The sequence below is a fragment of the Aptenodytes patagonicus genome, chromosome 3 (assembly GCF_965638725.1).
Source record: "Aptenodytes patagonicus chromosome 3, bAptPat1.pri.cur, whole genome shotgun sequence".
In the NCBI taxonomy this organism is placed as follows: domain Eukaryota; kingdom Metazoa; phylum Chordata; class Aves; order Sphenisciformes; family Spheniscidae; genus Aptenodytes; species Aptenodytes patagonicus.
The window spans coordinates 24,850,418-24,867,260 of NC_134951.1; the positions used below are offsets into that span (position 1 = coordinate 24,850,418).

Consider the following 16,843-nt stretch of genomic DNA (forward strand, 5'->3'; position numbering starts at 1 on the left):
CTCTTTTCAGACTTGACAAGACTGGAGGCTTCTCTGTCACTGTTCTTCACTAATCTATTTTGGCTGGAATACTAAATGACTGAGTGTTACTTTCAATCTCATATTTCGACCCAGAGTTGTTCCCCTAATCCCCACTCTGACCCTTGAAAACAGCTTTAAAACCGAAGTAATTTAGAATCTGCCTGGGATCCAAAACTCGGTTTTGAACAGATCTACTCAACTATTCCTGAATTTCTGGTTTGGATCAATTTAAACATTTTGAGTTCTTTCCTTAATATCAAGAGGGCTTACTGTCACGTCTCAGTTACAGCCTTGATATGAAGTCCTATAGTAAATGTGTTGACAGCAATATTCCTGACAGTGAATCTGTTTCTGCTCTGCCATGCTCTACAGTGACTGCACCAAAGACACAGAGAATTTACACTACAAGAAAGAATTCTGCCTTGTTTGTAGAAAATGTGTTATGAAAAACATATACATCTGTATGGTTCTGGTACTTTGATTGTTTTGAAATATATATCCTAGGAACAGAATGTTCTAGGAAGATCAAACTAATTTGTATACTCTATTTTTTTAAAAACTGTCTTAAATTTTATCAATATAAAAAAATACATGGCAGAACAAGGCTGGTATTTAAAGTACATTGAAATGGTACAAAGAAATATTTTTAAAATGCCAGACAAATAATGTCTTGATCTACTGTTCACTGAATTTCATGCAAGTCTTCCCATTTGCTTCACAGCATGTTGAGTTATGCTTTAAGAGTCTTGTCATATTCTATAATGACAGCCATGTTAGAAATGTCTGATATTCAGCTCCCTTCTTTTGTCCTGTTGGCAAAGCAAAGAGTAGCATAGGCTGCTTACTGAATCAGCATGAATGCAGGAGCTTGAGCTAGCTTCTCCTAAAAACATTTATGAGTTGATTTTTTTTTTAGGAATTCTGAAAAATCTATGGAGTTAGATTTTCAGGGAACAACCCACAAATTTCTCAAAATGTCTTTTCCTGGTAGTTTCTATAATACTTCCCACTCACCCTTGTCTAAGGACAGCTTTTTTGCATGCAGCGGTTCATCAAATCCTTGTGAACTCCTTGGTCTGTATCTTTTCAGGTGAGGCCAGCTGATACAGCCCATGGAGCTAGCAGAGCTTCCCAGGTGCTAGAGCCGAAGGCACACCATAAGCAAGGCCCAACTCTTAAGAGGGTGTGAACAGGAACAGAACGTACCTTCACTCCTCTGCCTTCTTGTGTCCATAGGAAGGAAAATTAGGGGCCAGAGGGAAGCCAGGCATGTTCTTGATCTCGATTACCAGAGGACTAAGACTGTGGGGTACCACGTCAACATGACCATGCCAGCTTTCAAGACCTGAAGCTATAGCACCACATGTACAGGGGAAAAAAAACAAAGAAAAATTGATATTCATTTCACATGTTCATTAGGATAGTCAGATGCATGCTAAGAATAATTCCTAAACTAGATTTTACATCTTGCTGGTATAGTTTCAGAGCCCTCAGTTGCTGTCGTGGTTTAACCTCAGTCGGCAACTGAGCACCACCCAGCCGCTCGCTCACTCCCCCCCACCTGATGGGATGGGGGAGAGAATTGGAAGAGCACAAGTGAGAAAAACTCGTGGGTTGAGATAAAAAACAGTTTAATAATTGAAATAAAATGATGATGATGATAATAATAATAATAATAATAATAATAATAATAATAATAATAATAATAATACACCAAGCAAGTGATGCACAGTGCAATTGCTCACCACCCGCCGACCGATGCCCAGCCAGTCCCCGAGCAGCGGCCCCCCCGGCCAGCTTTCCCCAGTTTATGTCCTGAGCATGACGTCCCATGGTATGGAATGTCCCTTTGGCCAGTTTGGCTGTGCCCCCTCCCAGCTTCTTGTGCACCTGCAGCCTTCTCAGTCAGTAGAGCATGGGAAGCTGAAAAGTCCTTGGCTAGTGTAAGCATTACCTAGCAACAACTAAAACATGGGTGCGTTATCAACTTTGTTCTCATCCTAAATCCAAAACACAGCACTGTGCCAGCTACTAGGAAGGAAATTAACTCTATCCCTGCCGAAACCAGGACAGTTGCCTAATGTGTATGACTGACAATCTTAAAGCTTCATATTGGTTCTCTTACCTGATATATTTTCTTGTCCTACAGGACTCATGAACAGAAGTCTCACGCAAGTGAAGAGAAAAGGATCCGCTTTGCCAGTGAGTTGTCTGCTTTGGAAAAAGAGATTCACACAGCCAGGCACGGTGCTAGAGAACATCTGGATAGACTTGCTATACAAAGGATGGTACAGTGCTGAACCTTTTTGTTCCTATCCAAGCAGAATTATAAGACGTACTGAAATTTAGGCCCGTGTTTCAAATGCCAATAGTGATTTATCATCTTTTAATTTTGTGGATTTAAGATTAGATCTTCTACCCCATTTGAGTCTGGTGTTAGACGCTTCTTTTCTTTTCCTGTATTTAATAGGTAGAAGAAAATATGGCTCTGGAAAGACATGCTTTTGAGGAAAGTATAAGTCGAGCTCCTGAAATTCTAGTGCGCCTGAGGTCTCACACTGTCTGGGAAAAGATGTCTGTGAGCCTTTGCTTCACCGTACAAGGATTTCCCACCCCTGTTGTACAATGGTAAGAGACTGGCTTTTCCTAGCCCCCTGTTGTTAAGCTTTTTTCATTTGGAAGTTATGGCATAACAGATAAGTGTCACACACATAATGGCTATGTTAAACCCCCTTTATAATCCTTATAGATGTGCTGGATCATAGCAGTTGATACTGCACTGGAAGGAGTCGGACGACAGATTGCTGAATGGCCCTGTGCAGTGTGAGAAGCAAACTCGAGTATTTTAGAAGGCAGACTGGGGAAGGCATTCCAGTCTTTCTGGCCATTGATTTCCCTGTTGATGAAGTAGCAAATGGGAAAATACACAGAGCTCACCGGCCGCTTGCTAAGTTGGATAAACTTGCACCATTGTTGCCATGGGCTGTATCCGTGTTCACTTTGTGTCAGCCTCTGTTAAGGTGGACAGTAGCGTAACATCCCTGAAGCTGCCCTCCTCTCCAGACAAGCGCTGTCCTGTATATGTGAGAGCCCCAGGCTGGACTGTGAAGATCTAACCTGAGGCACAATCCTGTTGCTGTTACCCTTGTTTGTGCTGAAGTGCTTTACTGTAATCCAAGACAAAGTTTGCTTCCCATCTTGTGCCAGGGCTAGTGGACCAGAAAGTTCAAGTCACATGCCATCTTCTCTCTGCTTCACTGACTGCTTTTCTGGTTTGGGTGCACATCTTCTCTTTCCCCTTTCTCACTGCAATGATGGTCCCCTTTGCGTTCGTGGTCCAATCTATATCTATCCATACATACGGGAAAATACTCTATACAGGTAGAGAAGGTTTATAGAGAGAGCTCAGATGATAGTAAATGATATCTGGATGTAAAAATCTACTAAATTAATGCAGTGAATAGTAGTTGATATTAATGAGTTCATTTTTTCTTGATTGTCAGGTACAAAAATGAGGAATTGATTACCCCTGCAAGTGATCCAGCAAAGTACAGAATTGAAAGCAAATATGGAGTACATGTGTTGCATATAAACAGGTAGATTATTCTGGGGAATACAACAGTTTTTTATACTCTACACAAAGTATTTTGTATTAATGACAATTAAAAATTCACACAAAGGCTGCGACAGTTTTTAAATTCAGCACACTTCTCTGTTGGTACTCACATTTAGGCTAGAGAAGGTTCACTAAGTAGCTGAATATTAGATCATGAAAATGAAATGAATAATTAGATATTTTTATTATTTAACTCCAGCAATCTACAAGAAGATAGAAAAGAAGAGGTAAGTAGCTGAAAGAATGGTAGTTCCTTTTTTATTAGAATTATATCTTCTCAGCATACAAAGTGGAAAATTGTCTGTGTATTTTATATTCTTGTCATGATGAAGCTCTATAAAGTAAGAAAAAATTTAGCTTGTCAGGGCAAGAATACCCAGTCGTCAGTATTTGTTTTATGATATGTTAGGTTCTGTTTACTTTTTGATCTCCATTTTTTTATTCTCCAAAAAGTAAGGAAGTGTAAATTTTTTTTTAAAGGTTCTAATTTAACTACTTTTATTTTTCAAAATGATATTAACCTTATCATATAGAAAATGCCTAGTAGAACAGCTTCCCAAAACTAATCCCATACTGTCCTAAACAATCGAACTATTGCATGTTACATGCGACTTGGTACAAGCTTTTTTAAAAAATATAAAAACCCAAAGAAAAATGAGGACATGACTGTGGTATTTAAAAAGAAAATTAATATCTACAGCAGAGACACAAAACCCCCTTTTAATTTCTCCAGAACATGAGCATCAGCTGTGCTGAAACAGCTGGAATATTTGTGGCTAGCCAAACATTTAATCTTCTACCCTGTCTCCATCTGTCAAGAGTGGAAGCAGCCCTGAGCACAGCCTTGTGGCATTGGTACAGAAAATAAGTGCATCATTCCTTCTGCTTTTGGGAAGGACTACTTGCCTTTGTCATCCTGCAACAAAGTCCAGCCCAACTCTCCACCTTTCCATAGCTCAGGATGCGAGAAACATATCCCTGTAGAGAAGCTGTCAGCAAGAACCACTGTGTTCTTGCTTTTTAAGGGATGCTTCTCAAGGAGTAGCGGTACTTATGAGTACTTCTAAGACGCTCATAGTCTTCTACCCCCAGGCTATGGGTAACTTGCTGACTGCTCCCTGTATCCATGAGAGATCTCAACACGGCTGATTCTTCCCACCAACACTACTTTTGGAGATGGGAGCAGGAGGTTAAAAGATAAAAACAGCTTGTCCTCCTGTAATCCTCTCCCTTGCAGCAGGGAAAATGGAAATGCTCTCCTTTGTCTGGATGTGTGTGAGTGACAGTCAGGAGATGAAACTTGGGTGACTTCCTGCCAGTGAGTGACTGTGACCGTGTTTATTTCCCTTGGTTAATGTCCATGAGCAGCTGCTTGGCGAGTCCAGTATGCAGTATGTAAGTTCCTTTTGTGACATTTTGGGACTAAACGGCTTTTTGAAGAAATGAGAATCAGTGTTGGTGCTGCTTTCTGAGCATCTGTAACCATCAGGCTGAAGGGTACTAATGGCTTACATCCCCTTGGTGCTTTTTTTCTCTTTCCTGTGCTGGTTATCTGTCATGCAGACACCATCCACAATCAGCTTTGGGAGTGTTCAGATCCAGCCATATTTATTCAGATATACCACAGGGTCATTTATTGGCACCCACTCAGGTTCCCACACCCACCCATCATCACCCACTGTTTACTAGTCCCAGACCTGTATGTATTCATGCAGACTCCCTTACATTCAATCAAGCCACCATCTTCAGAGACTGTTGCTCCATTTCTCTTTCATTCTGTCTGGCAGTATGTTTTTTTTGCCACCTAAAGATGCCTCGCTGCTCTCCCGCAGGTTTCCCTTCTCCACTTAAAAGAATACTGGGGGATTGCAGACCCAGAGTTATGATTTATTTACCATAGATTTATACAGTTTATTAAATTAAAATTTCTAACCTTAAATTTCTTTATTATTAATCTGTTTTATTTCAAAACTTGACCATCAGCCATATTTTCTGTCCCAAAACCCAGAAAATCAATGTGCAGGAAATGGAAGAACATTTTGATAGTGCATTACTAATATTAGGTGTTTCTTGTACTGAAAAAAATGGATGTCTAGGTAGTGGTTAAAATATATGTATTATTAATGATTTCATACAAACATGTATCAATTAACTCTGGATCTTCCATACGTATCTTTGTGCACATATATTTGGAGTATTATTTTTTTTCCGGGAAGTAGAACCATTGGAATTTTCTACCTATCCACTTCTGTGCTCTTCTCAGCTGTTCACACCAAAGTGCTGAGCTGCATGTCATCTGAGCCACAGCCACTCCGAACGGCCTTGGAATTTCTTGGCTACCATTCTAGCGCTTCAGTGAAGCTCAGGGAGTGAACTTTTCCTTCTGATGCAACTGTGATATTTATTCCTATGAGTATTCCTTGATCCCAGTGGAAAAATTCTTGAGGCACCAAAACCAGAACGTCACCTTGTCATCTTAAAGTAGTAACTGGACACAATTTCATCCCCCCCTGTTTGCTGTCTTCCAGACCCATAAGCCTATACAGTGACCAGATCATTTTCATTTCTCTGTCTCATATTTTTATGGTGCTCTGTGCTCAATTTACCACATTTTCTGCAGGCATTCAGCACTATCATTATCATATAGTGCCGCTTTCTTGTTCCTTTTAGGCTTCTTCAATTGGAAGCTTGAGCTCAAGGTCTCCCTTGAGCAGTAAAGAAAAGGGATTTGGAGTTTCATTATATTTTTTGCACATCTCATAATTATAGGAGAAGAGATATTGCCAGCCTGCACTGGGGTAGTGGTTCATCTCATCTTTCATCTCACTTCTGATAGGTGATTCAGAGGAGACTGTGAGGAATCCTCTGAGGGAAAGCTACTGGTAGTTGAAGTGATTGATACATGTCTGAGAATGTGAAGGTTTGTTTAAAATGTATTTCTTTATCCCACCTAATTTAACTACGGATAGGCACATAATACAAGAAAAGATTTCTATATCAGAGGTAGTCAAGATGAGGATGCCCCGCTACTTTATAGCACAGCTGCAAAATATTTTCTGTCTTATTGTATATCTTAGTAATTAAAAATCATAACATTTTGAATTTCTTAGTTGCTGCTACTTGTTTAGCAACAGTTTTTGGTTTTTTTTTTTGTTTGTTTACTCTTATGCCTCCTTAAATGAATCACTTAGCTTTATGCAGCTGTGAATGGCTATATTCCATTTCCTGATATGTTGACTGGGGCATAGAGGGGACAACAGTATGGTCCTGACGGGGGGTGTTCCTGACCCCCATCCCTCAGTGAGCAGGCAGGTGAGCTGATGGGGGCTGGACGGTAGAAGGAGCAGGGAAGGAAGTTTGATTTTCCAGAGCTCTGTCAGTGTGATGATGTGGCTGCACAGTCTCGCCTATACAAAGCTCAAAGTTTGGCAGTACTTTGTCTTTTATTAAAGCCCTCTCCCTTTCCTGTTTCATTAAGTCATCGCTTAAGAAGTGCTTGTAATTGCAGCAGAAAAGGTTTGTGGTTGCATCAGCAAAAATGTGTGGCAGAGCCAGCAGAGTGCAGTGTAACACCTGCTGCCAGTAGGCAGAGCTAGCCCTCTCATCAGGCGCTCCACTCCTCAGCACCACCAGCATTGCTTTAAAAAAAAAAAAAGCTTAAAAATTGAATGAACCTTCTCTTCTAACTATTCTCATTTAACAAGTGACACTGTGCAGTCAGTACAGCGCTATTTTAGTTTGATTAGGCACAAAAGGCTTGAGATGATTTAATCTGGAGAGATAGAGTGAGGCTTGCCCTTTCTCCTGCTGTAGGTGGAAGCAGAGCAGAGCAGAGTAGAGGCATTGCGGCAAAGGCAGTCCATCGGCACAGAAGGCAGAGCCTTTGAGCTGTATAGGGTTGATCGGGTGATAAACTGCAGCACCCAGGGTTTCGCAGGTATGCAGTACCAGTGAGTGTATAGGCAGCTGGAATGGTGTACTTCCACTCTTCTTTTCTTGCTGAAATGCAAACAACAGCCCCAAATGAAATGGTCTGTGATCTTCTGATCTGTCCGTCATCGTCCCCTATAAGCTGCGGTAGTTGGGAGCTTGAGGAAGTGGCCACCTTGTAACAGAGGTCCCCTCTTCAGTAAAACCAAAACCCAACCAAACAGAAAGGATCAGTCAGATTCAGTCTGACTGGAGAATCAGCACGAGATGGTAATCCTGTAGAGTATTTCCACATTTTAATGTCATATAGCCATAACACTGAAAATTTTGTCATTTGCATTCAAAAGAGGCAATTTCAAGTCTGTAATTTACTACATTCTGCTTCCTGTTCTTGACATGCACTGAATTGTGTTCCAATTCAGTCAAAAATGTTATTTCACTCTTAACTCCTGTGTTTAAATCTACACTAGGCAGATGGATGAATATATGCGTTTTAAACAGATGTATCTGCTTGGGGAATATTCCTCGCACAAATATTAGCACTTCAGAACCTCATGTGGATTCAGGGCAATTTAATTTTCACAAAAAGTATTAATACCTTGGGACAGATACAGCTCTGCACTCACATGTCATGCTATCTAAATGTACTCTATGCATATTTTATCTGACCTTTGTAAAGGTTGGAAAACACATTCTCCATCATGATGCAAGAATAACTGTTGGAGAGACCACACCTTGCCTCCTGGGTACCTCAAATATCATTTCTAACTAGTCTTGGCTCAATGCACTTTACAGTGCAATTTAGGAAATCTAGGGTTTTTAGCATACGAGGCAGTAGATAGTTTCCAGCATAATCCTCAATCTGAGCATTATCTGGCATGAAAGGAGAGTCAGGACCTTATGTGACTTGTCATCCTGTCCAGCCTTCTTCAGAGTGGGTATTAAACAAATGTGCTGTGTAGCTCTTACCCCATGCACTTCCAATATCAGATTTGAAGGTATTCCACTGAGTACTACGTTATCTAAGATGGTTTGATTTCTCTCCTGGAGAGTCAGGTTAGAGAACATAGCAAGTAAAATGCTTCCAAAGCGGTGACCTCCAGAAAATGGGTAGGGTTGTTAGGACCTCTTAAATAGCAGAAAGTACCTGGCCTGGGGAATTGTTACCTGTATGTTCATAATAACTGTAAGTACCTTGTTTCTCTTCATAAAACCAAAGGATGTTGTAAGAGTGTGGTCAGTCATTTGGTCAGTAACTTCTTTCTTTTGTTCTCCTTGGGAAAATTAATTATCATTCCATCACTAACTTCTGTCAAATAGTTGCTTTCAGACTTGGGCTTCAGACTTCAACTTCTTGGGCTAAAGAAACAACCCTTTTGTGAATCTCTTGTCTGTTCTAGAGACTTTTAGGATCATAATCTGTTTTCTCTACCTTGGAGACCATCACAAACAGGAAAAATCTCATTAAGCGATGTATTTTGCTATTCCTTATGAGAGCAAAACTATGGGGGGGGGACTGAGATGAGCACAGATACATATCCATTTGAAATGTTAATCAGCTATCTGCCATTCTGCTTCTTCATTTTAGGGAGACAACTTTGCAGTTCTTACATGTCTAAATTTCTGATGCTTTGAGAGGTCTAGCACAGACTGGGGCCTCGCATTTGTTCAGAATACACATTTCTATAGTTACAGTATTATTTTTATGTCATCTTGTGGTTAATGATAAATCACTCTTTAGATCCTGAATCCTGTGTAATTCTTACAGAAATGAGTTCCTATTGACTATTTTATCTGTTGTTTTGCTGGAAAAATGAAGCCAACACTGAGATCAGATGATGACTATTTTAACATGATAGTTAATCAGAGTTAACCTCAGTTAAGATATACTGATATTTTATCCTTGTTGTCAACACTCTGTAACAATGAAATGTTAAAGAGCAGTTAAGTTGGATTTGACAGAAGTGAAGCAGCCCGAAGTAATGCTCTGTTTATGTGAGGGAATGGCCTAAAACAGCAATGTAGTATTTTTTATTTCTTGGAATTTCTATTAGGTTGAACCATCAGCTGATCAGAGTGCTGTCTGAAACACACACAATTAAATCCTGCTTCTGTGTAGTTCATTTAGTAGTGCATTTAATGGAGGCCACTGAAATTTCCAGTGATGAGATACAACAGGGGTAGTGTTCATCACTCAGTTAAGATATGGATGCTGTATGCTGTCTAAATCATGTCCAGCCCAGGAATGGATCAGCACCTCATCAGCAAATGCAGCACGGTTCCCTCAGCACATGCCCTGCCAGATATAAATGTGCACCATCCTCCTGGATGGTCTAGCTTACCCAGGAGAAGCCTGGACACATAGGTGGTAGGAGGACACTGTGCACCTCCATAGGTCTTTGGGCAGGATGGTGAGTGGCCTGGATTGGGGGCTGGAGGGCAGGAAGCCTTTATAGGGCATGTATCTGGGGACAAGGCCTGCAGGGTACGCTATGGCATATATCTGCCACCAGTGCCTATGAATTGCACTCCTGGACTCTGCCTGACATAGTAAATTAAAGACGTCCTCTGCCACAGCAGCCTCCTGGCATGGAATAGACTAATTCTCTTGTCCTTCAGCACAGGACTGTCAGGACATCCAGGCTGTTTTCTGGAAATAGTCCCTTACTATCTCCTGAGCTGTGTCTGGGAATCCTTTTGGCGAGCTGGCGCACCCCAAGGCATGCCAAAGGCTGTTCTAACACATCAGCACTAGGGTGATGGAGATCCAGTTTCTGGGGACAAATGATCCAACACTTTAATTTGCTAACACATAATATATGTTATTAAATATACTGTATACTATATACTATTTACTGTATATTCTATATATATATATCACCTTAAAGTGGGGATGTAGTGCAGAGTGATGAGAACACCTTACAGTTCCAGTACAGTTAATTCTGCAATGCCCCTTCTTGTAAGAAATTTTTGAGATGCCTCATTTGTTGTTAGCTTGCTTCATTATAGCAAGACACTGTACTGGGCTGTGATAAATGTATGAACTATGTACATTTCAGTATAGAGACATTATAACATGACTTAGGAAAAAAGCCTGTACTGCAGTTTTACCTTGCTTTTGGCATTTTATCACCCAAGTGTTAAACAGAGTGAAATTAGGATAGTAAAAAAAATGTTCTTCTTTTAAGAAGTTTTTAGTGCAAAGGAATGTCGTCAAGTCTGACAGCTTTCAAGCAAGTCCAGAATAGGTTAAGCTTTATATAGATCTGTGAACAGGTACTGGCATTTTTTTAAATCCTTCCTGAAAACAAAAAAAAAAATGTTGAATAATAGCGAGCCTAGTATTTAAATTCTTTTAAATTGTTTTTCAGACTTACTATGCCTGTCCAGACTGTAGTAGGGTGCTCAAGGGCTTCACACCCAACTGCAGGCTTTTTAGTTAAGTGGCCTAATCTTAGGACTTACCTCTCTGTATTTGATAATTAATTGTATGATCAACTTTGTATTTTACTGCTTTATTTTGTGCAATGTGTGGCTGAAGAGTTGCCTCCAGGAGGAGCTGTTAGTCCTGTACATATAGAGAGATAAATCTCAATTTACTAGAACTTTCATCAAGTTGTGTTTTAGACATCACAGTACAGATAGTATCATTTTTGTGATATGACGCTGTCCAGAATATATGCAAGAACTGAAAAATAGGTGTCTGATGTGCCTGTCACAGGTGCTGCATACCCCAAAGTTGGCATCCTGTTATGCAATTTACATCAAACACTTTTATATATTCTTTCTTCTCTCACACCTGGGATATATGACCTCTTAGAAGACAAGCGCAACCAGAATTTCATCCCTTTCATCTGGCAGTTGCCAAGAAGATACAAATTTGTTCTTCTGAGAAGAAACTAAGTGCATGCATACAGAACATTGTATCTCATCACTGGAAATTTCAGAGTGGCCTCCATTAAATGCACTACTAAATGAACTACACAGAAGCAGGATTTAATTGTGTGTGTTTCAGACAGCACTCTGATCAGCTGATGGCTCAACCTAATAGAAATTCCAAGAAATAAAAAAAACATCAACAATTTTGTTTGACAGACATATTGTAGAATATTTGGCTAATGGAAAAATTCAAGAAAAAACATTGAAATGGACCAAAAAAAAATTTTGTCCATTCAAAACCAAAATGTTTTATTTCATGTTAGAGTATTTAGTATGTTTCTGAAAACAAAGCAGAAGTAAATTCTGAAATAATTTTTTAAATTAAAATACTCATTCTGAAATGTAAAAATGAAATATTGTACCTTTTTCAAAATTGTTTCTTCATCCAGACTAAGTTCTTTCAGAAAAATTGGGGAAATCTCATTCTACCCAAATCTGCATTTTACCAAAAACTAGTCCAAAATATTTTTAACTTTTTCTAGTCAGTAGTCACTTATATTTATATTTATTAGAAACATAGCAAATAAGTTTATTTCAACTGTAAATTTGAGTAATTGCACCCCCAAAAAATGTTTGCACACAGTTTAGTTTCCTTTCCTTTACTTCAATTTTATGTCAATAGTTCTTCTCCTGACTGACCCCATTATAAATAAGAAAGGAACTGGGACATCAAAGTTTGTACCTATATCTTAACACCTGGCCATATATCTGCTAATGTAACTTCTTCTTCAAGGAAGGATGTAGTAAGTGAGACAATCCATCACTGGGTCCTATTTTGCATGAAGTAACTATTTTTTTGCTTTATTTTTCATTATATTGTCCTTGCATAATAAATATCTTTTCTCACTAAAAAAAATATATCAAGCCAAAACATTTATGCCCATAAACAATTTTGGTCAGTTTCCCTGGTTTTGTATCATTTCCTCTGGATTGCCTAAGAGATATGAGAGAGGCAAAAAATGCCAGTATCTGCCTGCTGGGAATAGCCGTAGAAGGAGGAATTTCTGCAAGCATCACATACACTTTTCTTCCATGTCTCTTTCTTAAAATACGTGGCAGAAGGGCAAGACAGATTAAGGAAGGTTACATGCAGAAAGGGAATAGCCAGACTGGCATCCTCCAGCTATCTCCTTTTGATCATTCTCTAAAGGTCATTTCCAGTTTGCTCAAGTTAATGCAGTCTGCACACTAAGCTGTGATAAAACTGCAGGAAAAAACAGTACCAGCTTTCTGATTGTCTTTCATCAACGTCTTGCACTGTGTGACACCAGCAAAGACCTTTATACACTTTCCTTGGGGTTGATGTAGCTTAGTTTGTAATATCAATCATTAAGAGAATTCGTATTTGCATAGAGAGTCATCTGTTTTCCTCCTTTCCCTTTTCAGAGCTGATTTTGATGATTCTGCTACCTATTCAGCAGTTGCAACAAATGTCCATGGGCAGGCATCAACTAATTGTGCTGTGATTGTGCGAAGTAAGTCCTACTTCATGATTAAAACAAGAAATAAATATCATGCTCATGTCATTGACTGTTTATTGTATGTTTATTTATAGGGTTCAGAGGGGATGAAGAGCCTCACCCAGCTGGGATAATGCCCTTCCACTGTAAGCACTTTTTTCTTTTTGCTTGGATAGTTTATGTACTCTTATCAGAGTGATGTTTTACAGATGAGAAAATTGGATACAACTTGCTTCTTCTGGCTTTGCTTTCTAAGCATTCAGTTACAATAGGAGCTGTCCAGACGCTTTTGCTTTCCCAGTTGCATTTCTAGATCAGCATACAGTATAATAGAGAGCTCCATCTCCTGTTCAGATCGGACAGTAATCTTTTTGTGCCAAGTACAATTTACTTATACTCAAGAAAGTTTTCATTTTCTCATGCATAGTGCCTCTGTCGTATGACGTTTGCTTCACCCACATTGATGTCCAGTTTCTGGAGAAGTTTGGAGTCACCTTTGGAACTGAAGGTGAAACACTGACCCTGAAGTGTTCTATGTTGATCACCCCAGACCTGAAAAGACTACAACCCCGTGCTGAGTGGTATAGAGATGGTAAGTTAGTACATTGAATAGAAGCTACCTGGAAAATGCTGGAGGAAACACTGAGGACACAGACCAGGCTTAGAACATGAGATTCTTGAATTAAATTTGGAATAGAGCAAACAAATATCTCTAGTTATAATTTATAGACCTGCACTCTCTTTCAATTAAATGACTTGTTCAACCTTTTCTTAAGCACATATTTACAGCAACAGGAGGTAAACTCATATTATCTAATAACACAATAGTTAGAAAATTTACTGACTAGGTGGAGATCCAAACTCAATTCCTAGATTTGGCCATGATCTATAATTGAATAACTGAGCTGAAGGGTACTCACAGAGCAGTAAATTAAAGTTTGAAACACTGAGGGGTGGGCGTGGGCCTCCACTTCCATCTCACTCCAGTATTTATTGTGAATTTTATATTAAAATCAATTTAATGTGTAGTTCAGAAATACTTACAGGAGCCAGGCCTGAAACACACGCCTTTGCTCTGCTGTTTAAGTGCCGTGTTCGTAGCTTGCTTTCCTTGCCTCTTTTGTCAGTGAAAAACTATGCTATGCCAAGCGAAGTGGTCTTAACTGGAAGTACTGAAAATAACATCACTGAAGCATGTCATATACTCTGGTGGATGGTACACAAACCCTGCATGAGTAGTGTTTGTTCACTGCACCAAAAAAAGGTCTTGAAACATAAAACTAACTACTTAAAGTTTTACGGATAGCAGGCTATTGTAGATATTTAGCTCACCACTTTTCACCAACCACAATCTCTGTGTAGGATTCTAAAGTAAATATTCTGCCTGAGGATTTAAGGAAAGACTTGGTTATTTGTGAATGGTGACACCTTTCCCCAAAGGGACCACACTGAGAATGGCGGACTCCCAAGATTGGTGTTTGGACTGGTCCCAGGCAAGCTGGCAGAAATTCCCATAGCTGACAAAATGTGGTGCATAAACTAAGAGGTGACAGTAAGATTAATAAGGCAGTCAAGAAAATTCAGGATTAGGAAAATCAGAAAAAGGATGCTTTTACTGCTGCTAGTTATGCCTTTTGTTTCATGTACTTCATAGTTTTACATAGATTCGCATCTGACCCTTCAGGGAATGGGCCGCTACTTACTCTTTCATTCCTATTTGTCTATCACTGTGGATACTTCATTGTGACGGAACTACTAGTTGTTATTAAAACAAAAGATATGAAATAATAAAAATGGCTTTTTTGTTTGATGAATAACCTAAAATCTAAGGCTCATCCTTGAACCCAGATTCTGTTCCCACTGAAGTGTACAGGGATTTGTAATCACTGTAAGTAATTGCTCACCTCACTCTGAGGTGAGCCATCAGTTTCAATGGTATCTTTACTTTGTCTCCTACCGGGCCCAGTTTCTCAAGGTGCCAAACCTCTGAAATTTTGAGTTTGGAACTGCAGCTATGACGAACTGTTAATTTTCAAGGGATGCCCCATATTGTTCCACTTTTCATCCAACATGAATTGTTCTTTCACTATGGATAAGTGAACAAAAGCTTATAGCCCTTTCAGTTTAACCCTTCATAATGCCAAGATAATTCCCTCTTGATATGTAACAATATTATGCTCTTTGTTTTCCCCCTTATTCGACTTAAGTTTACCTTCCCTGTGAAAACCTGAGATGAAAACTTGGTCTCTTTGAAGCCAATAGGTTTTTGCTAGTGAGTCAAATAGGCTTTCATCCCATTATTCTACTTATGTTGCAGGAAATAAGATGACACAAACAAGCTTAGATTTGTCCTTCGTTGCACATACATGGATCACAATATTTCCAAGAGGTGTACAGGTGCATTAGCTGGCAGAACTTGTTCCCAAACACAGCAGGAATTCATGCACTATGAACCTTTGCTATGTGCTACAGTTCCCTGTGTTGAGTCTCTTGACAGCTGGAGGCAATGCATAAATGTAAACAATGAGAAGGTTAATAATTTGTTCAACTTCATGTGCTTTAGATGTTCTGGTTTTTTTGAGAGTTAATACTTAATTCTAGTCTTGCACTAAGACAAACTGTATTTTTCCTAAAATTTTTCAGTTTGTGTTAATCAAATAATAACAAGTAAAGCCCTGAGATGGATACGTATGATTTACTTCTAATAATTATACACAAGAGAAATATGTGTTTATCCAGCATTAATAAGTTTCATGCAAGTGAACCTTATTGAGGATGTCTACTAGACTTCTAGGGACATATAAGTCAGCTGAATCAAACCCTCTAAAGTGATTTGGGATTTGACAAACATGAATATTATGTCTATAATTCATGGCCCACTTAGAACAATTTAAGATACTGAAAGAACTAAATAAAAATAATACTTCAGGAATGTATATCTAATCTGGATATGAGTTAAGCTGGTTACAGGAGCTTTCTGTTATTGATCTCTAATGTAATATAAACATTATAAAGCTATATGCACCAGCATTCTGAAGCCATTTAAACTGTAATTTAGAACAGAATAATTGAATACAGAGGGAAAAATCATGGACTGCAGAATTTAGCTGAAACTTCAGCAGAGCAAAATACATGATGAAAAGAAGCTTCAGTATATAGTAATTTGCCACTCTTCATATGAATTTTCAGCAGAGTAATGTTTTAGGAAAATTCTCTCATATACTGAAAACAGAATGTGAGGCTTGAGTCACACTGCCTCCGAGGGTTAGTTTCCCGCAGGTTCATTCTTTGGTAAATTCTGGGAGAAGTGACAGAGCACAACACATCAATCAACTGGGAATTTGAGTGCAGTAGTGAGACCCTGTAATTGCAATATTATTGTCATGGCAGGTGCATGAATACCTGCTCTATTAGAACTTCTGAATATGTTTGTGGCCTCCAAAATTTACTGTTCTTCTTGGCTTGTCTAGAAAGTCATCCATCCAGACTGTATTAAAAAAGAGAGCTCCTGCTTTCTTAGGGGATCTGGTGGGTCTTTGGGCTTGTGTGAAGGAGAAAAGTTTTTCTGCTCTTACCAAACATGACTGCCTCCACAGTTTCTGGTCTCAGATACACATAAAGGGTGGAAATGGATGATTCTGACCTTAATAAACAATACAGACTTGCCTACAGTTTCTATATATTTAAACCAGAGTGTCCACGATTCCACTCAAGCTTGGAGTCTAAATAAGTGACCTGCTTTTCAGAGGTGCTGGTCACTCAACGTTGTTTTTTCTTCAGGATTTTCCACAGAACTCATGCATTGGTTAAAGTTTCTAGGTGAAGACATTTTCTGATTTAATTTAAAGTACTTCATGTCTCTCTACGCAAAGTCTCA

At 39.2% G+C, this 16,843-nt stretch overlaps 1 protein-coding gene across 2 annotated transcripts in view; it reads left to right on the forward strand.

Moving 5' to 3' along the window:
- MYOM2 (myomesin 2) overlaps nucleotides 1–16,843 on the forward strand; it is a 95,887-nt gene that overhangs the window by 17,133 nt on the left and 61,911 nt on the right. For both annotated transcript variants that reach the window (XM_076332905.1, XM_076332904.1), the window contains exons 4-9: nucleotides 2,171–2,309; nucleotides 2,492–2,649; nucleotides 3,525–3,617; nucleotides 12,893–12,981; nucleotides 13,062–13,112; nucleotides 13,394–13,558. In XM_076332905.1, coding sequence (XP_076189020.1) covers nucleotides 2,171–2,309; nucleotides 2,492–2,649; nucleotides 3,525–3,617; nucleotides 12,893–12,981; nucleotides 13,062–13,112; nucleotides 13,394–13,558 — 695 coding nt within the window. The remainder of the gene's footprint in view (nucleotides 1–2,170; nucleotides 2,310–2,491; nucleotides 2,650–3,524; nucleotides 3,618–12,892; nucleotides 12,982–13,061; nucleotides 13,113–13,393; nucleotides 13,559–16,843) is intronic.